The sequence below is a fragment of the Phyllostomus hastatus genome, unplaced genomic scaffold, assembly GCF_019186645.2.
Source record: "Phyllostomus hastatus isolate PE091 unplaced genomic scaffold, TTU_PhHast_1.1 phas_scaffold_55, whole genome shotgun sequence".
NCBI classification, from domain to species: Eukaryota; Metazoa; Chordata; class Mammalia; order Chiroptera; family Phyllostomidae; genus Phyllostomus; species Phyllostomus hastatus.
The window spans coordinates 3,766,771-3,777,101 of record NW_025334035.1 but is presented as its reverse complement, the minus strand read 5'-3'; the positions used below and the strand labels follow the sequence as shown (position 1 = coordinate 3,777,101).

General features: G+C 54.1%; 3 protein-coding genes across 3 annotated transcripts; all 3 read right to left on the bottom strand.

Moving 5' to 3' along the window:
- Positions 1 to 312: 312 nt before the first annotated feature.
- On the bottom strand, positions 313 to 4,188 carry SPEM3 (SPEM family member 3). The gene is made up of 4 exons (XM_045824699.1): positions 4,051 to 4,188; positions 3,841 to 3,898; positions 558 to 3,720; positions 313 to 370 (listed from the first exon to the last, which is right to left on the bottom strand). The coding sequence occupies exons 1-4, from the start codon at positions 4,186 to 4,188 to the stop codon at positions 313 to 315; spliced, it is 3,417 nt and encodes a 1,138-aa protein (XP_045680655.1).
- Positions 4,189 to 4,937: 749 nt separating this feature from the next.
- On the bottom strand, positions 4,938 to 6,705 carry SPEM2 (SPEM family member 2). The gene is made up of 3 exons (XM_045824034.1): positions 6,568 to 6,705; positions 6,345 to 6,402; positions 4,938 to 6,217 (listed from the first exon to the last, which is right to left on the bottom strand). Exons 1-3 carry the CDS (start codon positions 6,703 to 6,705, stop codon positions 4,938 to 4,940), a joined length of 1,476 nt encoding a protein of 491 aa, XP_045679990.1.
- A 2,217-nt stretch (positions 6,706 to 8,922) lies between these two features.
- Positions 8,923 to 10,151, bottom strand: SPEM1 (spermatid maturation 1). Its single transcript, XM_045824033.1, has 3 exons — positions 10,008 to 10,151; positions 9,852 to 9,912; positions 8,923 to 9,656 (listed from the first exon to the last, which is right to left on the bottom strand). Exons 1-3 carry the CDS (start codon positions 10,149 to 10,151, stop codon positions 8,923 to 8,925), a joined length of 939 nt encoding a protein of 312 aa, XP_045679989.1.
- Positions 10,152 to 10,331: the final 180 nt, after the last annotated feature.

The window sequence follows — 10,331 nt, the reverse complement described above, 5'->3', positions numbered from 1 at the left end:
CCGACATCTTACCGCCTCCCCAGAGGGAGGCCTCTGAGCCACCCTAAAAAGAACTGAGTTCTCTGGGTTCCGTGGGAGTTTTGAAGATGCTGGGGATAGGTCACAAGGGAAAAGAAAGTTCCTCTAAACTCTAAAGCATTGCTGTCCAGTAGGATTTTCTATAATGATGAAAAATGTTCTAAATCTGTGCTATTCAATATAGTAGCCACTAGCTACCCATAGCATTGAGCACTTGAACAGTAGATGAGACAAAGGAACAGAATTATTTTAATTTTAATTAATTCACAACTAATAACCATGGGTAGCTAGTGGCTACTGTGTTGGAAAATGCAGCTCTAGGGCCTTGGGGATAATGGGTTTAGCTCTACAGCTATGGAGAAAAAGCAGGGGCAAGAACAGTTCCAACCCTCATCAGGCCCTGAGAGTGGCCAGTGTCAGGAGTGGGGCTGGGGTGAATATCCTCAAACAATTACAGAACACTTCTGTTATCTCTTTATTTCTGGTGCATCTTTGTCCCCTCTTTTTCTGAGGGCCTCATTACACACTGATATCCCCACTTCGTGGTCTCTCCTGAGTTGCTAGATGCCTCTTGTTGAAGGCGCCTGGAAGATAGAGCTTCACACTTGTCTCTGCCCACTCCAAACTGTCTCTGGCGGGCATCAAAGACCACATGGCCTACCTGGGTACATGGCCTAGGACAGCGGGTCTTCCAGTTGACTTTGGGAGGCATAGACATCTGGCAATAGTTCTGGAAGGCTGGAGGAACTGTATCTACAGGGCAGTAAACCCAGTCCTGGCCGCCTGCTCGCTGGGAGGATGGCTGCATCTCAATGAGTACAGGTACCTCTGAGAAGGTTTGCAGGTCACTGTAGATAACCCGAGCCTTGGAAGGGCAGGAGTTCTGACTGAGTGGGTCAGAAGTACATGGAGGATGCTGCTCTGCATTCTTCCAAGGAGCCTTGTCAGATACAAATGATTTCATCAGGGACAGTGTGGACTTTGGGGTCTGAGATGGGCCCATGACTCGGATAGAGTTAGTACATAAAGCAAGGCCTGGATTCTTGTGGAGGTCAGGATTTGGAGTAAGGCATGAGCCCTTGTGGAGGCTTGATTCCTTGGTAAGGCCGTGAGTCGTGGGGAGGTCAGAGTCTTGGGTAATGGCTGGGCCCTTATGTTGGCCAGGATCTTGATTAATTCCTGGATACTTGTGGAAGTTAGGGCCTTGGGTATCTTCTGGGCTCCTGTAAATTCCAACATCTTGTGTAAGGCCACATCTCTTTTTTACTACACTGGCCTGGGTAAGGACTGAATTCATCCAGAGGTCAGAATCTTGAGTCAGGCCCAGATTCCTGTAGTTTTCTGAATTTTGGGTGAGGCCTGAGGCTTTAGGGAAGCCGGAGGTTTGGATAAGGCATGGGCTTTTGTGGAGACCAGATTCTTGGGAAAGGCCTGAGCTTTTGTTGACTTCAGAGTCTTCAGCAAGGCATGGGCTCTTATGTGGGCCAGAATATTGGGTAAAGCCTAGACTCCTAGAGACTCCTGGATCTTGGGCATTATCTGTACTCTTGCAACCTTCAGAATCTTGATAAGGCCCTGGGCTCTTATGGAGGCCAGTTGTTTGGGAGAGATCTTGACTTTTGTAGCGTGTAGTTTCTTGGTTTTGTTTTGGATTCCTATGAACTCCAGAGTGTTGCACAAAGCCTGAACTCCTCTGAATGTCAGAAGCTTTGGGAAATGGTGTGTTCTTATGGAGGCCAGAGGGTTGGGTGAGACATGGGCTCGTAGAGATATGTACATCTTGAGGAGGACCTGGGCTCTTCTGGGGGCCAGGATCTTGAATAATTGAATTCTTGTGAAGGCCAGAGTCTTGGGAGTGACCCAGTTTCTTGCAGACGTGAGGGTGCTGGGAAAGGCCTGGGAACCTGTATAGGCCTGGATCTTGATAAAGGCCTGGGTTCTTGGCAACCACAGAGTCTTTTAGAGAGCCTGAGGTCCTCTGGAGGCCAGAATCTTGGGTGAGGCCTAGACTCTTATGAAGTTCAGGAGATTGGGGTTGGATTGTGGGTTGGGAAATGGTGGAGAACTGGGGAGGGATGGGAAACTGGGAACAGGGTATGGACTGAGGAGACTTGGAGATTGGGGGAAAGATGGGGGTTTGTATTGAATTGGAGGGCTTCACCTGGTGGTTGGTAGGTTGATGAACAAAGGATCTGGGAGAAACAAGAGGCAGAGAAAGAGTACATGGTACAGAAGCAATGCACGGTGAGTTCTGGGCACTGGTTGGAGGATGGAGGCAGAGTTGAGAAGGTGAAGCATCTTTGGAGTAGACAAGGAGTTTAGGGTAGACTGGAGGCTCGGAGTCTGTGTTTCTCCTCTCACAACTGCAAGGATGGAAGCTGCAGTAAGGGATGGTCTTGGGCTGTAAGAACTTGTCTTTGGCATCATTTGAGATCTTCCATTCCACATTCCCCAACTCCGAGTAACCCAGTATGGATCCCGTGGAGGACTTGTCAGTGTCCCTACTGAGTTGCTTTGATGTTTGCTCTGCTGGACCAGAGTTTACCAGGCCCTGACCATCTTGGGGCCTGGAGAGGGTACCCAAGTTCTTTCTGGAACACTCAGCATTTTGGGTGGGGCACACATTGGATAAGTTCTGCTTTACCCTGAGGGTATCATAGACCACATGGTCAGTGGACAGGCCTTGGCTGAAGGCATTTAGGGTAGAGGGAATAGGAGTTAGGCTGTGGGTAGGGGTTACAGTAGGCATAGGAGAAGGAACTGGAGTGGTAGTTGTGGCCATGACCGGTACTGGAGCAGGGATCGAGGCAGGTAATGGGACAGGGGCTGGTGTAGGGGCTGGGGCAGGAGTAGTAGCAGGGACAGACTTTAAAGGAGGAGCTGGGGCAGGAGTAGTAGCAGGGGCAGACATTAGAGGAGGATCTGGGGCAGAGGTTTGGGGAGGGACCAAGGTGTGGGCACAGGTATGGGTTAGATGAGTATGGTCCATGTCAATGGTTGGAGTATGAGCTTTTATGTGCTCAAGAATGTGGCCCAGGGAGCAGGCTAAGGCATGCATGGGGTCCTGGGCTGGGGCCTGGGCTAGGGTGTGGGCTGAGATGTGCTCAGGGACATGGGCCTGTGTGGGGGTGTGCTCGGGGGGGCGGACTGGGGAGTGGGTCCGGGCCTGGGTGGGGGTGTGCTCGGGGGGGCGGACTGGGGAGTGGGTCCGGGCCTGGGTGGGGGTGTGCTCGGGGGGGCGGACTGGGGAGTGGGTCTGGGCCTGGGCTGGGGCTGGGGCTTGGGCTGGGTCATAGTCTGAGGTCTTGTTCGTATTCTCTTGGGGCATGTGGTGAAGAACCATATCCAGCTTATTCATCTTGGGGAACTGGGGAGATGTCTCTTGCTTTGAGATAAAGGTGTCTTGGGCCTTTGAGGCTGTGACCTGAGGGGCCTCTCCAGCTCCTATCATCCCCTCCTTCCACAGTCCCCAGGGAGTCTCCATGGGAGCCCTGGTGTGTCCACATTGAGGCGATATCCAGCAGCACCTAGAAGCCTTCTCATCATTCATATCTGGTATCCAGGAGTCAAGGTTGTTAGGGTGCCTGAGCAGGAAGCTTGGGTGATGATGGAAGTGGGAAGAGACTTCTGAGCATAGGTTCTTGGGATCCATGGAGCAGCGCATACACATGGGATGGCTGCCTATACAGCTGGGTTGCTTGTCTGCTGGGAAAGGTGGGGTAAGACAAAGCCTGGGTCCCTGAGGGACTGAAAATGAAGACAGAGATAGGAGAAAGGGGATAGGGCCACTTTCCCCTTGAGCCCACGCTGAGGACCACTCACCTTTGGGGAAAAAATGATGGAAAAGAATCCTCAAGGAGCTCTTCAGATGCCTCCAGAGCTGAGGAAGCAGGGAAGGAGAGGGTCCAAAAGTAGGGTGAGCCCTGAAGTCCAACCCTAGCCTGGCCACATCCCAGCAGCCCTCTCCCCTCACCCCCTCCCACTGCAGACCCTAGGGCTCTCCCAACCCTGCTGTCCAGACACCATTCTGACCAGAGTCACCACATTGATCCCCACGTTGAGCAAGATGAAGCTGCCCAGAATCAGAAGAATTGAGTCTCCTAGGTCCTGGCACTTCCTGGGGTTGGTGCCAGAGCACCTTGGGGCTCCGTGGTGGGCTCGTTCACTCATGTCTGGGGGTCCCAGGACTACCTGGGCCCCCTGGCCCCCACATACTCACTAGGAGCCAAACTTCTGGTGGGGGAGGGGGAGAACTGGGTCATAATGGGACAGGGGTTAGGGGTCACAATGAGAAAGGAGAGGAAAAGGAAGGTCTGGGGTGGCATTACCTGGTAACCGGGTTCAAGTAACCTGAGCCTGGATAGTCAAACTGGACCCAGAAGCCAACATACCTCCCATCTCACCCTTATTTTTTTCCTCATTGCCTTCTGACTCATTAATTCAAACACGCATCCCATTCCCCTTAGGAAAGCCTTGCTAGAATCCAAAGTTTTGGCCTTCTTCCTGTTGTTTGCTAGGCTGCTGGTCTGGATCTACCCAGATGTGGGATCCCTGGGTCTGGAACTTAACCTCAGCTTCTCGTGTGGGGTTGAGCCTCTGAGCCTCCTTTGGGGACAGGGAAAGCCTTACACAGAGTGTGTGCTCAGAGACCAGTGGTTTGGAGTCTGCAGCTGCAAGATCTACTTAGTGTTTTGTGCAGGACCAGGCGAGGCCTGCAGGCAGGACCGTGGCCACTAAACCAAGGGGAACCTCATACTAAGGGCACACTGGTTTCCCGTTTCAGAAAGCCAAGGATAAGAGTCTAGGCTGGCAGAAGGCTTGGTGCTTCCCAGCCACAGAACACCACAGTATTTCCTGGACTCTGTTGCTCTTTATTCCTCTTTTAGTGCCCTGCCCGCCCCCACAACATTTGCCTCTGGTTAGTGAAGTTTTCCCGTCCGGCTCCTGTGCAAAGAGGGCCTTGAGGCTGAGCCGGAAGGTGGTGGCAGTGAGTTGGACCGTGCTCTGTTCTCCTGCACTTGCCGCTTCAGCTCCAGGCTGTCATACACCTGGTAGTTGGCATTGCCCCCTGGGCTCCGGCTGAGTGGCATGAAGGTGTGTGGGGGTGGGGTGGGCTCAGTACCCTGGACTTCAGGTAGGGGCTGGGAGGAGTGGGGGAGCAGGGCTGAGCTGGGAGTCAGGGCCCGTTGGTATGAGACTTCACCCAACACAGTGAGGGAGGTGGATGTAGTCAGAGGGTGCTGAGTGGGTATCACCTCAGCCCATTCGGTCGCCCGGCGGCGCACCTCATGGGGATCCCGGGAGGTACAGGTCAAGTGTCCTGTGGATGGGTGGGGACTGCGGGTGGGCTGGCTATAAGCATGGCCAGGGAGGTTCTGCCGATGGGACTGTGGGGCATAGTGCTCCCGGGCCTCAGGACGGGAGCTCCGGGACATCAGGGCAGATGGAGGCTCAGAGCTCTCCAGACCACGCCGTCGCTGATCCCAGGAATCATACAGTAGCTGGCCCTTGGAGGGGTAAGGGCTGTGTCCCCCAGGGACCCAGGTGGGGTTAGGGGGCAGCCGGTGGGGAGGTGGTGGAGACCAGGTCCACTGCTCAGCCTCCATATTGCCCCAGATGCGGGACTGTGAGTAGTGGGGCCTGTAGGACTGCAGCCTCAACTCCGACTTAGCCTCCACACGCTTGGGCATGCGGCGCAGCTCAGATGACAGGTAGAGAGAGGGTGGTGGCAAGCTGGCCAGGATCCCACCCTGGCGACCCCACAGCCCCAGGTTGGAGGGCACTGCCTTGTGCTGGTAGAGCCCTCCCCAGCCCCGCTGGGGGCACTTGGGATGTGGAAAGGATAGCTTGTCCTCTTCCTCCTCCAGGAAGGAGTCCAGGTCCTCCTGATCAAAAGAGGGCATTGGTCGCAGCCGTGTTATCTTGTGGCTGTGATGTGGGCTATGGAAGACTGAGCGATTGTTGGGGAATTGTCTGCGCTTCTTTGGATTCTGCCGGTGGCTACTGGGGGAGCGGCGGTGCTGATTATGGTGTGGGCGCTGGCCACTGCGGTTGCGGAAATTGTGGTAGGAGGAAGAGGAGTAGCAAGTGGGCGGGGTCATCTTCACTTCTACAGGGTCCAGGGTGCAGTGAATGTGGACATCTTGGACCTTGGCTGGGGTGTCTTTGGGGGAACTTTCACAAGCCTGCAAGATTTTACCTGGGGGAGGCGAGAGTCCATGAGGTCAGGGCAATTGTCGGTTGGACACACTGGGGCCCATCTTCCTAGGGCTGTGGTGGTAGAAGGGGGCAGATCTGCCCCCTACCCCTCTCGCTGCCATACTTACTTTTCTGATTAATCCAAATGATCATCTTGTCTAAGGCATTCTGGAGCCCATACCACATCTGGAGGTGGAGTGGGGTGGGGTGAGAGTGAAGACCAGGCTTTCCACCCCCAACCCTCAAACTGCTCCCAGCCAAGATTGTTCTTGCAGCTGGGGATACAGGCCAAAGCTGGCTCCCACCCTCAGCCCTCTTCACACATAGGGACAGCCCACAGCCACCACTGACCGCAGTTGCCATGTTGACCCCAATGTTGACAAGAATGATGAGGCCCAGCAGCAGGAGTAGAAAGTCCTCAGCATCCTGGGGACTTCCTTGGTATTGATTGCAGCACCCCAGGGTGTTATACCAGAGCTGGGTTTTCATGGTGGGGGGGTCCTAGGGCCACCTGGGCCTCAACCCCCCCCCCACCAGCCCCAACCCACACTGCACTCATGCCAGGATCCGGGGACACCTGCCAGCTGAGGGAGCCAGGTCATAATGAGGTGCATTGGCAGGAGTCACAATGTAGAGGTGACGGCTCTTTTATCTACTCAGTTGGCTCTGTATATGGCCATTTTTGCCCTTGGCTCAGTCCCCAGATACCCCAGAGTTCAGCCTGTCCCTCTGTCTCCAAGGGAGCTTGCTTACATCAACACCTGATTCCTGATTTGAAAATATGGTAGCTACAGTGGTGAGACAGTTTTCACAGAGACTGAGTCATGCATAAACCATTTCTCTATTTCATTGTTCTTTTGAGAGATTATAGCAGCCTGGTGGTATTTCCTACCCATGCCTACTCGGGAATGGATGGATGGTGACAGCAAGAGTCCCCTCTGAAGTCACCTCATTGTGCATTCCTAAACTGTCCTGCCCACTTCCCTCACACTTCTAGTACTACCCTACCCACCCCTTCCTGGCCGGGGGGTTTCAGCCCTAGGTGTTGATGGTCACTGAGCCCATTAGCCCCTTTGCTTCAGGGCGAGACTGACTCTACCTTGTTGGGGTTGCTGTCTCTGGCGGGCACCACCCCAAACCATGATTTCTCTTATTAGCCAACTGCCCTTCCACTGAGCAACCCCTTCGAGTTGAAAGACTGTTAGCTGCCACCTGAAGAAAACCACATGAAATCACAAAGCACAAAATAGATGTAATTGTTGATTTGACAAAGGAGTCTTTGATTTAAACCAAGTTCATCACTGGGGTCTGTGAAAAGGGCACCCTGGGGACCACAAGTTATTTGTTTGTACAATAAACTACTTGGCAGAAACAGAAAACAGCCAATGGGCATTTCCATCAAGGCTCCAAAAATATAGTAGGTGCTCAGTACACACCTACTGAATGGAATCAGCTTCAAACGATCAATGACATTAGCTGAATGAAAATGAATAGAGAAGTGGGGCAATTCAAAAAAGGCTTGTCTGCTAACATTCCAGGAACCCATCTGGTATCACGACGAGGTCCAGCTCCTTCAGCTTGGGTGCACGCATGTGACTCTTTGTTCCCAAGCTGTGTGTGTGCAAATGTGAGTGCATGTGTGTGATCCCAGCTGCCTGGGTGTCCCTGCTCTCCAGTGGATGGGATAGTTTGCCATGTGAACTAAGGAAGGTAGGAGACTCTGATGGACCTGGCTGACTCAGTGGCAATGCGAATCTACCTGCAGAAGCAGGGGGATGAAGCATCTGAGGTCATGAAGTTGATCCTTGATGTCTGTGTGACCATGAATAAGTCACTTGGCTTCAGTCTCACTTGTGACATGGAGGAATGAATCAGAAGACCAAGGACACAGAAGGCGGTGGTGTTATTATGAGGCAGCCCTTAAGACTGTCCCCAGTATTTCATCCTCCAAGCCTGCTTGAGGGTATAGGAACTCATAGGAGCCTGAGGTTCTGACCAGGGAACTGTGAGGGCCTGGCCACCTTCTTCACTCTCAGTGGTCCCTCCGCTGAAGAAACCAGGGTTGAGAAGCAGCTACACCTCTCCTGCAGCTGCAGCCTAAACCTGGGCTCTGGCAGGAACCAGACCTCTGAGGGCCGAGGGCCATGGGGATGAGGGTCTCCCTTTTACTGTAGGACTCTCTGGATGTCTGGGGTGGGATTGGTGGGGAGCCTTCTCTGGGCACTAAAGAAAACTGGATAGCCCTGGCTGGTTTGGCTCAGTGGATTGAGCACAGGCCTGAGAACCAAAGGGTCACCAGTTTGATTCCGAGTCAGGGCACATGAGTGGGTTGTGAGCCAGGTCCCCAGTAGGGGATGTGCGAGAGGCACCACACATTAATGTTTCCCTCCCTCTTTCTCCTTTCTTTACCCTCTCTCTAAAAATAAATAAAATCTTAAAGAAAATGGGATAAAGGTAGATGGGAACTTTGGAATCAAGAAGAGCCTGGGAAAGGTCTGAGGACAGGGCTGATGGAGAGATTGAGGCCAAGAGGTTGATGGTTGATCGGGGTCCTCAGGACTCTCTAGGTCGTCACCAGGGAGATCATTTCCTTGGCAACCAGGCCTTCTGGGAGCTGTGTGGCCCCTAGCCCTGCCCCACCCTCCACTCCACCACAAACCACCTCCTTTTTTTTCTTCCTTTCTTTTTTTTTAATTATTCTCCTAGTCACCTCTCTGCCAGGGGACGGTATACCCAGTCCTTGCCCATCCCCTCAGCAGTACTGGATCTGGAGGCCATGGGGTAACAGTGGGACAGAGCCTCCACCTCCCGGGTCAGCTCCCGAAGCCGCCGCCTCACATCACGGGCATCATACGTTATGTGGGCTGAGGAGGGACGCCGAGGGATATCTGGGACAAGTGCTGGACCCTTGATTGGTGGTGGAGCTGGGGGGTCAGGGGAGCACTGCTCCTGCTCCCCTTGGATCCTTGTCCCCCCTCCACTGTTTTTACAGTTTGGGACCTGAGCGCTGGGGGGCGGGGGATTCACAGGGTATACATAGGCCTCTAGGTCCAGTTCTGACCGAATCTCTCTTTTGAGGGGGCTTCCCTCTATGGTCTGCTGGAAACGAATGGTCTGGGGAGGCAGCTCCACAGAGTCTTGGGCCCAGGGAGCCCAGAACCCCTGGGTGGATTGGAAGCCTTCCCAGTCTGAGGGATGATCCCAGTTGTGGGAGTAGACTGCTGGATGCTGATGAGGGGCCTTCTCCTCATCGTCAGTGTCAGGTGCCCAGGCTGTTGGGTGGTGGGCACAGCGTGCTGATGAGCCTCGATGGCGAAGGCAGCGAGCAGGTGGGGGTGTCAGGGTCATTTTCAAAGGGTCCATGGTGCATCTAAGGTGGACTGCAGGGGAGTTCTGCTTTGGGGGTGAGGTCTTTCCCCGTGAGGATAATTTAGAAGCTTCTGTGGATAGGGGAGAGGTAAGGGGTGAGGGGGATACTGACTCCTACAGTGGTGGAAAGGCAGGGTTGGGGACAGAAGCTACACAGCTATGGAAATCTGAGGGGGCATAATGGGGGTGCGTGGCCAGCTTAGGGTCAAAGGCTAAAACACCTGGGTATCTGCCCTTCCTCTGCCCTAACCCCAGGCCCCTCTTACCTTTGTCACAAACCATATGGCAGAACATGTGGTGTAAGAAGACACGAAGTCTGCGCCAGAGCTGAGGGAAGGACACAGTGTCCACAGGCAAACCCTGGCCACCAGACCTGCCCCCAGCCAACCTGCCAGCACCCTCCCACCCAGCCCTGCCCTGACCAGCGTCACCAGATTGATGCCAATGTTAATGCAGATGATGAGGCCCAGCAGCAACAGGATGGAGTTACCCAGGTCCTGACAGCTGTTGGTGTTGGGGCTATGATATGAGTCACACCTGGGCCATGGCTGCTCAGCCATGGCCATGGGGGTCCCTAGGGCCACCAGGGCCCCTAGGCCCCCAGCCCACTGTGCCACAGTACCCAGCCTGCCTGTTCCAGAGGCTTCGGGGGTAAGCGGGTCACAATGATGCTGGGGCTCCCCCTCATAATGTGCCCAGAGGGAGTCCTCAGCCTGGGATTAATCTTCCAGCCTGAGTCCAGACCT